General features: G+C 34.8%; 1 protein-coding gene across 1 annotated transcript in view; it reads right to left on the bottom strand.

The window, feature by feature from the left end:
• Positions 1-12,598, bottom strand: part of RYR2 (ryanodine receptor 2) — a 363,651-nt gene that overhangs the window by 35,129 nt on the left and 315,924 nt on the right. Inside the window, exons 84-87 of the mRNA XM_034060766.1 lie at positions 11,692-11,768; positions 10,281-10,354; positions 8,692-8,709; positions 864-944 (exon numbers count right to left, since the gene is read on the bottom strand). Of these exons, the coding sequence (XP_033916657.1) occupies positions 864-944; positions 8,692-8,709; positions 10,281-10,354; positions 11,692-11,768 (250 nt within the window). The remainder of the gene's footprint in view (positions 1-863; positions 945-8,691; positions 8,710-10,280; positions 10,355-11,691; positions 11,769-12,598) is intronic.

The raw sequence follows: 12,598 nt of genomic DNA, 5'->3' as shown, positions 1-12,598 counted from the left end.
CAAAGGAATGGATTATTTTATTAAGCCTTTTTTTTTAACAGTTTTAAGAGCTTTAGCATTTTATTGCAGAGATCACATATCAGTGAAATATTGAAGCTAGAAGCTTGATTATCTCTTTCATCTGTAGAATTTTAACTTGGGTCTTATTTTCATCACATTTCTGATTTATTTTACATCTCTGGATGTAAATATACATCTCCATCAATATTAATACACACATAGTAGATATTTTATAAAGCAAAAGCAAGTTTAATTGCATAATTATACAATTCTTGATTACAAAGTCACAAATAAGCCTAATGGCTAAAAAAAAATAATAATTTTTCTCTTTTTTTTTGTTTTTCTTCCCTAATAATGACACAGAGAACACAGGAAAATATACTTAACAATAGAAATACATTTGGTATCATTTATAAGTTTAATTTGTTCTGGTATGTTTAAAATAGATGCTGTTTCTTCAAGAAAGATATTGCGTATGGTGGTGTAATTCCACATTCAACTCCAACTGACATTTGTGCCTTATAACGCACACCAGGAAGTATACAAATGCAAAATAACAGTAGATGTATCTTCCCATTACATTCTTCCTCTGAATCCTCACTGTCTAAAAGTTACAAGCCATGTACATTTTCCTATATAAGTTTACATTTCCTAGTAGGTCAGGATACAAAATACTATTTTGGAAGCCATTATATTTTCTACACAATTAAAGCTGATAAAAAAAGACAACTTAATTACACATAAAGGCAGCTACCCTGCCTTTTATAGTATTTTATGAATACTACCAAACCTTTAGCAGTGAAGAGCTTTTATCTTTAGTTACCATCACCTTGGTTTAGCTGACTGGCAGCCTGCCCACAAACCTGAATTATGTCCTTCACAAAGCAATTGAAGGAAGCGGAAGAGGTCACATGTGAACTCATCATCTTGCATCACCTTTTCTCCTGTAGAAAGGCCAGAGGGAAGCAGATTATCTCAGGCTGCCAAGTAACACCCCACAGCCCCTGAAGAAAATCTCGATACTTAATTTTCAGAAAGAGAGAAGGGGTGAGAGAATGTGTAACTACCAATCTATCTGAAGCACAAACACTTGTGCTTTGCAGATAGTTATTTGGTTAAGGAAAAAAAAAAAAAAGAAACAAAAAAATAAACAAAAAGAAACCAAAAAAAAAAACCAAACCCAAACTTAACTTCTGATTTATAAATATGACAGCATGAGCTTGGCAGCATTTTACAAATAATCCATTTTACATTCTTGTTTGACTTTGCTGCGCTTGAATGCTGCATTACATACACAGGTTAGAATTGGATTAATTTGATTCCCATTCACAGCAAAACATGGTACTTTTAAAGTACATAAAGAGATTTAATCAAACAGTAAAGAGAATTATTTCTCAAATAACTGTTAGATTATAAAGTACTCTGAAATTTACAGCTCTATGTATGTAGTCTCAAGAAGCATCTGAGCTGAAATATTTGAGGATTCAGTACCTGTCTGCTGCTGACACAAAATGGATGCTGGGCATTTGTCTCCCCTGACAAAATAAACTAATGAAGTTATGATGAAGTAGAACAAATGTCAATGTGATTTCTTTAATTAGGCTCTTCAGTTTGTTTTTTTTGTCAAACAGCTAATATGCAAATGTGTAAAGCTTCAAATAATTTTCTTGATTCTTCACAGTAAACAGTATACTAAAACCTCCTCAGTTAACACACTCTTATTTCAATTGCTCCAATGCACACAGTTAACTGCAAAATGACATGTGAAGAAATAACCATTCACCCAGGCAAACAATTGCAGCCTAGGAAAATGCAGAACACCTAATATAACAACACGGGAGGACAACAACACAGATGCTCACAATGATGAAGGCCACCTATTGAAAATAAGGAAATTCCCATTTAGGACTTTGGAAAAGTATTTGGAATGTGTATGGCAACAAAAATGGAAGCCATAAAAAAACATTTTAAGAATAGACATCATTTGAATATGTGGCCAATCACTATTTGTAGATAATAGAAGGAAAGAAGATAAAAAATGTAAGCAAACTACGAAAGATTTTAGAATATTTTATAAATGAGAAGATACTTTAGACTTTATTTTAACTTCAAAATCCTGTGTCTAAAAAGATAATAGTTTTAATGTGTGAACAGAAGGAAATCAGAAGAGTAAACTACTTACAATTTAAAAGTTTTAGACAATTATGATAATATTAATTACTGAAATACTATTATACTGCTGGAGAACTAATTGTAATGCATACATTTATAAATTATTATATTATTACAATTACATTATTGCAGCTTGTACTGTTTTTGGCTGGAGTACAATTAACCTTCTTCATAGCAGCTGTGTTCCTATGTTTTGGATTTGTGCTAAAAATTGTGTTGATAACACAAGGATGTTTTTGTTAGTGCTGAGCAGTGCTTACATGGAGTCAAGACCTTTTCTGCTCCTCAGACGACCCCACCAGTGAGTGGGCTGGTGGTATGTGAGAAGCTGAGTGGGGACACCACTGAGACAGCTGACCCCAAATGACCCAAGGGATCCCATACCATATGGGGTCATGCTCAGCATGTAAAACTGGGGGAAGAAGGAGGAAGTGGGGGACATATGGAGTGATGGCATTTATCTTCCCAAGTATCTGTCATGCGTGACAGAGCCCTGTTCTCCTGGAGATGGCTGAACATATGCCTGGCAATGGGAAGTGGTGAATGAATTCCTTGGTTTGCTTTGCTTGCATACATGGATTTTGCTTTTATCTATTAAACTGTGTTTTTCTCAACCCCTCACTTTTACCCTTTTGATTCTCTTCCCCATACCATGAGTGAGCAAGCAGCTGTGTGGTGCTTAGTTGCTGGCTGGGGTTAAATCGTGACACAGCTGAATTAGAAACAATTTCAAACAATTTGGAAAAAGTATATTTTTTATATATATACATATATATCTTATATAAATATATACACATTAACATGATTAGAAGTTTAACTTTACATAGAGTCATGAACATTTACATGTTCAAGATAGCTTGTGAATTTTTAAGCAAGTATCTTCAGTACAATGGTAGGATTGGGAAGAAAAAACATTTTCAAAATTAACATGAATACTTTAGAAGTATATACTTTCACTCTTCCCTGTGCCATCAAGGCATAATGTTTGGTATTAAGAGCGCATATCGCCACATCTCACCAAAGCATATGTCAACACAGTTTCTTGTAACATGGAGAAAGATATAATGCTCTCTGTCCTAATTCTAGATGTGTACTTATGGTAGTGGTGAGCAATATGCAATTCCTTCTCTGAGAATCAGTCAAATACTATAAATGACATTCCATGACACTTTTCTCTATCCCAGACAAGTCATAACTTTTTCAATCACAGAAGACCGAAAACACTTTCAGCTAATAAAACACTGAAAAAGAAATTCCTGTTTGTGTCGGTGCTGATTAATTTATATGTACTATATATGCCCAAGGCACCAAGAAAGTAAAATCAAAAGGTGCCTGTGCACTTAAAACTATATTATTCAGCATTACTTTGAAGCTCAGCCCCGAAAGATACTTTTATATGTTCTGGTTGAAGGCCAGAGTATAGAATATTCCACAAGATTAGTCATGGGTTGCTTGTTTTTTTCTAATTTGACTGAACCGCTGTCATGCTTAAAGTTACGATTTAAAGTTATATGCATTGTTAATCTGGGTGAATATTTATATTTTGCAATAATAAGCATTACAACATGCCAAATATTCAGTGAAGCCTGTACTTTCACACATGGAATGTGTGCAGCTTGACTGCTGAGATGGGAGTGATATTAAAAAATAACTCAAGGGAAATTGCTGACATATTACCACTGGAAAAGTCAAGCCATAAGGGGTCCAATCATGTAGTTCTTGCATATCAAGATATCACTAAATCAAAGCCATTTCTGAAGGAAGTATGACCAGCAGATCAAAGGAAGTGATCCTGCCCCTCTGCTCTCATGAGACCCCATTTAGAGTAAAGTGTGCATTTCTGGTGTCGTCAACATAAAAAGGACATGGAACTGTTGGAACAAGTCCAGAGGAGGACCACGAGGATGATCAGGGGACTGGAGCACCTCCCATATGAAGACAGGCTGAGAAAATTGGGGCTGTTCAGCCTGGAGAAGAGAAGGCTGCATGGAGACCTCATAGCAGCCTTCCAGTATCTGAAGGGGGCCTACAAGGATGCCGGAGAGGTTCTCTTCATCAGACTGTAGCAATAGGACAAGGGGTAATGAGTTTAAACTTAAAACAGGGGAAGTTCTGGTGCCCTCAACATAAAAAGGACATGGAACTGTTGGAACAAGTCCAGAGGAGGGCCATGAGGATGATCAGGGGACTGGAGCACCTCCCATATGAAGACAGGCTGAGAAAGTTGGGGCTGTTCAGCCTGGAGAAGAGAAGGCTGCATGGAGATCGGGGGAGATCGGCTGCATTTGAACGGGGCCTGCAGGGCTGCTGGTGAGGGACTATTCATTAGGGACTGCAGTGACAGGACAAGGGGTAACGGGTTGAAACTTAAACAGCAGAGGTTTAGATTGGACATAAGGAAGAAATTCTTTACTGTGAGGGTGGTGAGGTACTGGAATGGGTTTCCCAGGGAGGTAGTGAATGCTCCATCCCTGGCGGTGTTCAAGACCAGGTTGGATGAAGCCTTGGGTGACATGGTTTAGTGTGAGGTGTCCCTGTCCATGGCAGGGGGGTTGGAACTAGATGATCTTAAGGCCCTTTCCAACGCTAACTATTCTATGATTCTATGATTCTATAAGAAGTTCTTTACTGTGATAGTGGTGAGGCACTGGAACAGGTTGCCCAAAGAAGTGGTAAATGCTCCATCCCTGGCGGTGTTCAAGGCCAGGCTGGACAAGGCCTTGGACTACATGGCTTAGTGTGAGGTGTCCCTGCCCATGGCAGGGGGGTTGGAACTACATGATCTTAAGGTTCTTTCCAACCCTAACTATTCTGTGATGTTATAATTAAGTTACAGATCAGTATTTTTTTCCACCTGTTTCTCTTGCCCTCTATCAAGTAAGACTTTTTGAAACAAGAAGGAAAACAAGTCTCAATTAAAAATTGCTATACAGTTTAATTTACTGATTAATTTTCCAACTTTTAGTACATACACTGGAATTTAGAAATTCTTAAATTTTAATAGTTATTTTTTCATTAATTCCACTGAAACAATATCACAAAATGAATACAAGTTATTACAAAATTCTGTGATATTGAAGTTGCTTAGGTACATCATTTCACATAAGTTGAAATGCCAGTTCCTTTCAGAAATCTTTTTATGTATCCCAAAATGAAGAAAAAAAACCACTGTTTCAAACAGCTTGGCCACACTAAGATTCAAAATAATTCTGGTTTTCAATTTCTACAGCTCATCAAAATCTGACTAAATCCAATGTTGATATTGACAAGGATTTGAATTTTCAGACATTACTGAAAGCAAGAGGTGTGTAACTGGCAGCTACAGAACTGAAGTGCAGATTCATTTATTTCTATATAATCTAACAGGACAACCTTTGCTGCTGTACACAAAGATTCATGCCACTACACACAAAAAAATTTGCATAGATAATGTACTTAGAAACATAAATAATGTATACTGTTACATTATTTGCCACATAGGTTGCCACAAAAAACATGTTCTTTTGTGTTGATATGATGTACATCCTGGCATATATCTGCTTTAGATGGTAAAATGCTGCCGTTGCTCATGCTCTATGTAAATAATATGGCTACACACCGAAAGGCTTTAAGCCTGTAGTTTTGCATAGCTAGTAGCTTGTTTTTGTGATATACAGGAACAGAGCTATCGTGTAGGAATTTAAAATAAGATTGAATGAGAAACTAAATATATGGGGTTTTTTTTTTCCTTGAAAGTGCATGTGTCCAAGTTTAGTAATTCTCTTCTTTTTTAAAAAAAAATCTTTAATGGAAAAGATCCAAGTTCCATCACTACACTGAAACATTGGTCTGATGCTACATGTTATAGGAATATACAAATACTTTCAGCTTTCAAAAAGGAATAGGGCTCCTTTGTGATGGCTGTTAAGCAAGAACGAAGCTCTCTCACCTGGGTAATACCAGATTGTATTGTGAATGCCAAATGCTTTTGTCTTCTTGATAATCTGATTCAAATAAGAAAAGCTCTTGCTTTCTGAGTGATATTTTAAATGCAAACACAGATTCAAATAGAGTGATACAAAGGTGGAAAACATCCTTCTAGTGTAGGCTACAGTGTATCACAGAATTTAAACATACACTTTAAGTGTGACTAGGCTAGTGAGGGAAAAAAGTATATTTATTGAATTCACATTTTTAATGGCTGAAAATAGCATGATGTGTACCCCTCATTATAGACATTTATTATACGGCATGTGTACCACTCATTTTCACAAAAAAATCCTTTAAGACCTACTGTGAGATACAATTTTATTCTAGAATTATATTTTATTAAAATAGCCTTCTGAGAATTTATGGGCAACCAAAGTAATGCCATGATTCAATATTAAAAGATTAAAAATAAAAGTAGAGCTCCCCTAACAAAATGAAAAAAAAGTAAAATAATCTAAGCATAAACAGCTTAAATTTTTTAGTTTGTAAGTAAAACAAGTCTCCCCAAAGGGGAAAAACATTGCACTTTCAAGATTTTTGTGACCCACAGTGAAATAGCATAATGTATGAGTGTTAAAGGAAAAATGAAAAACCACTGCAAGATAAGCATTTCTACATGTCTTTGGTTTTGAATCCACCTTTTTTGAAAAGGAAACAGAACAATCAAACCAACATACATACAAGAAGAAACAACATTGAATACATCACAAAAACAGTTAAGAAACACATTTGCTAAAGAATCATCAATGTTGTTACCAGTGGGGGTTCCAGGGTTTGGAAAGGGAAGGTAGTACCAGTCAGAGGAATATCAGGACAAGGAGCTTATGATGTGGACAGCACAAAGAAACAGAACAATAAATTTCACATCCATGTTGACTCAATACAGGGCTTTCTACCTGTTGCCAAAGTTGACATGAGACCAGAGACAAGTACTGCCCTTCAGGACAAGCTGATTCTATTCCCATAAGCATCAACAGCAATTTTAATTTCACTTTGGCAAGAATAATTTCAGGCTTATAGGTTGCATACTCAATGACAATTACTCATTATTATGCTTCTGCTTCAGACTGACATGAGAAACAAGCTACAGTGCACATTTTGCATCCCATTATTCTCTCTGGAACCAATAAAATGATCTTTAATTGAGGATTAATTTATTATTCATAGAGTAAATATCTCCCTCAAAAAAAAGAATGGAAGAAAACATTTCCACATCTTCAGTACTTCATTTCTAGCATTTACAGAAGGTTGTTCATAGGATTGCAAACAGACATGATCTCAGGTATCCCATAAAATCTAGGATACTTCAAAACTGTTCACTAAAGAGCTTCCCAACATACACACTGGCTAGGCTTTCATAATGCTATCAGGTATTAATACCAGTACAATTTAAATTCTTATGTAAACTGCTTTTCAATGAATTGAAAAGGTGTGCTTCATGATGCAAAAATACACATATGAAGGTAGCATGATGTCAAGAATAACGTAACCCTGAAAGGAAAAGTATACTTTTTGTTTGGTTGGCTTTGCTTTGTTCTGTTTTTTTGAGTTTTCAATAGCTGGATATTATTACATAAAAAAGAGCTGTTAGCAAATATTATCCCTTTGTGCCAATAAATCTTTGACATAGTGTGATTACTGTATTAATTGCTCCTCCTCAGTAACAAAGGAAATGAAAGCACATTATCCTAAGTGCGATACTTTGTTAATCTGCCAAATAAAAAATTTCCAGAGGAAACAAACAAAAATCCAGATCATTCCTCTCCCAAATATTTGGCTAATGAAAAGACACCTGCTGTATTTGAGCTTATTGATTCTGATGAATGGTATATACATTTTGTATTTTAAATTCTAATTTCTCATGGCAACAGGAACATCTCATTGCAACTGCTCCTACAAAGCAGGTAAGGAACCTTTGAGGTATAGGAACTTTAACACATCAAGTAACTTTCGAAGCTAAGAAGTTAACATGCAACACTGGTAAACACTATTGATTCCTCTAAATAAGCAATGCACCACCTCTTACTTCTATCAGCTTCTGACTGCATTAGATAAACCTAGCCAGTGGGAGGTCCTCTCCTTACTAACCACCCTCAAATCCTCACTGGATCCACCACTGATTTCCTGTGCTTGCACAAATCAATGCAGCGATAAAGCCATATTCAATACACAACAAAAATACTACAGGAAGACTATAGCACAAGGCTTTGTGTATGTATAAGTACATATATATTTTTTTTAGCATTCATCCATTGCAAATATTGGTCTCACTAAAATGGAAAGAAATAAAAAAATAACAGATTTAAAAAGCTTGCTGCTCTTACATCTAGTGAGCCAGTCACTGTGCAAATCCTGAGAAAGGGAGGAAGAACAAAGTGGGAAGAGCTGACACATAAACAAGAGTTTTGGAATACACAATAACAACAATCTGATAGTTTAACAGTCTTACAGGAACAAAAAAAAATCTCATGGTGTTCAGGAGCTGTACAGTGCTGACACAAATCTAAGAGCAGGAAAAATAAAGAATAGGCAGTTGTTTTTAATAATTACCACGCTCATGAGTGATGACTGAGGAAGGGAAGACAGGACAATTAGTTCAAAGAAAAAGAAATAGGGAAAAAAAGAAAAAAAAAGTTGAGAAATTTGTTTTAGCAAATACAAAAATATAGTTAGCATTGGGTCTGGCAAAATTAGCTCTGCACTAAAAGAGAAATATTAAATAAACAGAAAATTAAAAAAATCCCTCAAATGAGAAAGCACAAAGATACTCTTAACAGAGTCAATTATGCAGCATTTAAAGAACTATTTACAGTTGCATGCAAAAATCAGTCATTTCTAGAAATAAAGGGAGCAGTCAAAAGAAGTATCAGCTGGCATCTTGACAATCTATTTAAAAAATCCAACATTATAAATAATAAATTTAATGATTTAGTAGTAGAAATGTTGTCCAAGAGATCAAAACATTGTGCAGAATAATGGTCAGTAGAATACAAATATAATGGCCAAAACCTTACACGCCAAATACCTGCATCAGTGCTCAATCCACAATCTTGTGACCAAATTTTATCCACATGGGTTCATTTTATTTTTTTACTCATACGAGTCTAGCAAGGTTTGATCTAACTGTGGGAGCACCTTCAGAGAAGCACTATTTTGCTCAGTCTTGAAGTCATTCAGTCAAATTTAGAAGTTCATAATTTTGATTTGAGACATGTTGTTGAACACTCAAGAAATATGCCACATAAGAGAGCTACAGGCAAAATACCCATTAAGATATGCAGTATTGCAAATACGAATTATGAATCCCAAAATTCAATAATGATTATGCATTCAAGCTTTTTTACCTTGTTTCTAAGATAAAAATATGTTAAAAGATGAGGTCACTGTAGGATTGAAATATAAAATGCACCATAAAAAAACCCTGAAGGGGAGAAAATGTGCTTTCGTAGCTCTATTAAGTCACATACAGATGAACCTAATGTTTCTAGACAATCACAGTAAGGGAGCAGTAGAACTTACTGTCAGAAAGAAGAAAGAAATTGACAGTGAACTGACAACATAGCGCATAGAAAGCCAAATTGATTCTAAGTCAAAAGTAAAGTGAAAATTTCATATTTCCCCCAAAGAAAACAGAAAAGAATTATTTCAAAGAAATAGTTTTCCCAGCAGACTTTTTCCCAAGCAGCAGATTCAGTTCCATCAACTTTTGATATTTAACTTATGCCTTAACTGAACTGTTTCATTCCAGCCAAGACAATTCAAGAAAGCAGGTGGGAATTCTTACTTTCATTTTATGCTGAAACTGGTTAGGGATTTCTGAAATGTTTTACATGCATAAATACTGCTGTTTGTAGCTAGAATCTGTTTTCAATTTTACACATAATGTCTTCACTTCTTCAGAACGATGGGTAAGAGCTCTCCAAGACCATTTTGAAACTCAACACATGCTAGTGATTTACTATTGACAAGCATGCGCTTTGGTAGGCCAATTAAATAGAAACCGCTATTAGGAATCATATTTTAGCTTTAGCCTCTAGATATCTTTCTAGATATCTTTTAGGGTTCTTTCAAGTTTGGGTTGCTTCTGCAAAATGTGAAAGAGAAAAGTTCAGAGATCGTTTTTGATTTATCAATAGTACCTGATCCTTCTTCAGTCACCATCCCAAGGCCTTCTGCTTTGTTCTGACGTTCAAATGCATTTAGGTCAAGAACACTGCAATGAGAAAAATGCCATTTGTCCAATGATTAATCAAATAAGTATGTGTAATATTTCATTTTATGAAAGACAGAAAAGAATCTGTAATTTCACTAGTATATAATCATACTAGTGCAAGAAGATGCATTTCAGTGACTTAATATATGTGTCTGCTACAAGACTACAAAACTCAGCTCTGCAGACTTAACCTGCTTTTACCCTGCAAATGACAATAGATTTTAGCTTTTTACGAGTGACCAAAAAAACTGAATGTCTATGATATACATACTCATTTTAGGGATTACAAAGAAGCCATATTATTGACTACTTTTGCATAATAGACCAATTAATCCAAAGCATCAATGTCCATTAAGAAACTGTCTTTATTAGCTCCATTCCCTGAAAATTCTGAAAAGCTGAAGCTGCCAAAATGGAATGTATATTCAACTAACCAGATTTCAGGAACATATACACTTGCATATTTTTATTTGTGATTCTGAAAATTTCTGTCTTTTGTGGCTTAGCCTGCCAGCTAACTATGAGTAACTTTTGTTCACAAGCAAGAATGTTTATGGAAGTCAGATGAATGTAGATGAACTACAGCAGCAGTTCTGATAGCAAGAAATCTTACCGATGCTTCAAAATTAACAAACTTCAAAATTTTGGGCAAAAACAATGTTAAGAAAAAAGGATATAACATGGTACCCTTGACATAAGAGAATACTGAACTGCTTGATCCAGGAAGCCCTTTTAATCCTATGTTTTATGTTCCTTAACACATTATTTACATGATATGTAATATATAAAACATTGATACGTTTTAGTCTTAGGAATTATAGATACGTATTTATATATATCAAATTGATATGAACTGTTGAGAAACATGTATGGACAAAAAAGTCACAGTATCTTCACAGTTTATTAAAACACAACATTCCATTCTTTTTCTTTTGTCTTCTAAAAGGTCCTATTAATAATTCTCACAAACCACAAAGTTGGGTTTTCACAAAATGTTTATATTAGCTAACACTGATCATTAATTTGCTTTCTCCAGGATTACAGCATACCTCCAGAGTTGCCTCAATGAATGCTCTTAACTCTGGTGCTGTTTTCTAGCACACCTCAAGTAGACAGAAATGCCATATGCAGCTGTGAAAAGAGCTTTTATCAAGGTTGATATTTATCAGATGATTTTCATACCATCAGCATCACCTTATTCTTTATCCCAAATCCAGCACATTAAAGTCCCCAGGTGCTGTTTCCAAAAAGTATGTAGAGGTTCTTTCCAAAACTATAAATACTGTGGAATAAAATCTAAATGCACTAATAAATTTTTAAAGTAGGTATTTTCTTACCTACAGGACTGCATAAGACCAGCAAGACTCTGGAAAAATCCCACATCCTTTTTATCCTTGAGGTAGTCAAGCATTTTCTGCAGTAAACACAAATAATTTATGCACAGAATTAATATTTATACCATGTGTTAATCTAGTTAATACTACATGGATTCTAGATTACTAGTGATCCTGGTGTTTTGAAATGTCTGTAATATTTACAGTTCATACAAGAGTCTTGCAAAGAAAAATCCAAGTATCAAACATAAAAAGAACATTAAATGCTCATATCTTTTACAGAAAAGACAGTCATCCATTTTGACTATTCTTTCCTAAGACATGGAAAACAAACAGTTACTAAATTTAATACAGATAGCAGAATTTATTGATTAATATAATTTTGCTACTAGCAGGCCACAAATTTGTACTGACATTACTGCTTCAGCACAGACCAGGCTTGTCATAACTTCAGTTTGGTTTAGATTATTTTAGCTGCAGCAGCACATTATTAATCATATAAGTATTTTTAAATTTGTTTTTACTTTACTGTAAAGTGTAATACCTCTCTGATAATAGATTGAAGTAACAGGAAGTTATTCAGTAGAGTAAACTCTGATTCTAGAATGCAATGTGTTGTTGAGTGAAGATTTAGAATTGTAACAGAAGTCCCAATTGTGAACAAAAATCATAATGTTCAAAGATCAATCCTAGAAGGGATACTACAAAGATTCAGACTGTAAATGAGGTAAAATTCTCTTTTCAAATATCCAGAACAATAGGAATAATGGATAATAAGTAACCTTCAAAATAAAAGAGCACATAAGCAGATAGCTTGAAATGTTATCAGCAAAACCCCAAGTAGACCCAAGATCACAGAAAAGGAAACCCCCATCAACACCACCATACTAATCTAAGCAAAGAACTCCAG

The sequence above is a fragment of the Melopsittacus undulatus genome, chromosome 3 (genome assembly GCF_012275295.1).
Source record: "Melopsittacus undulatus isolate bMelUnd1 chromosome 3, bMelUnd1.mat.Z, whole genome shotgun sequence".
In the NCBI taxonomy this organism is placed as follows: domain Eukaryota; kingdom Metazoa; phylum Chordata; class Aves; order Psittaciformes; family Psittaculidae; genus Melopsittacus; species Melopsittacus undulatus.
Note: the sequence above shows the minus strand (reverse complement) of the source record. Positions and strands in the feature narration are given on the sequence as shown.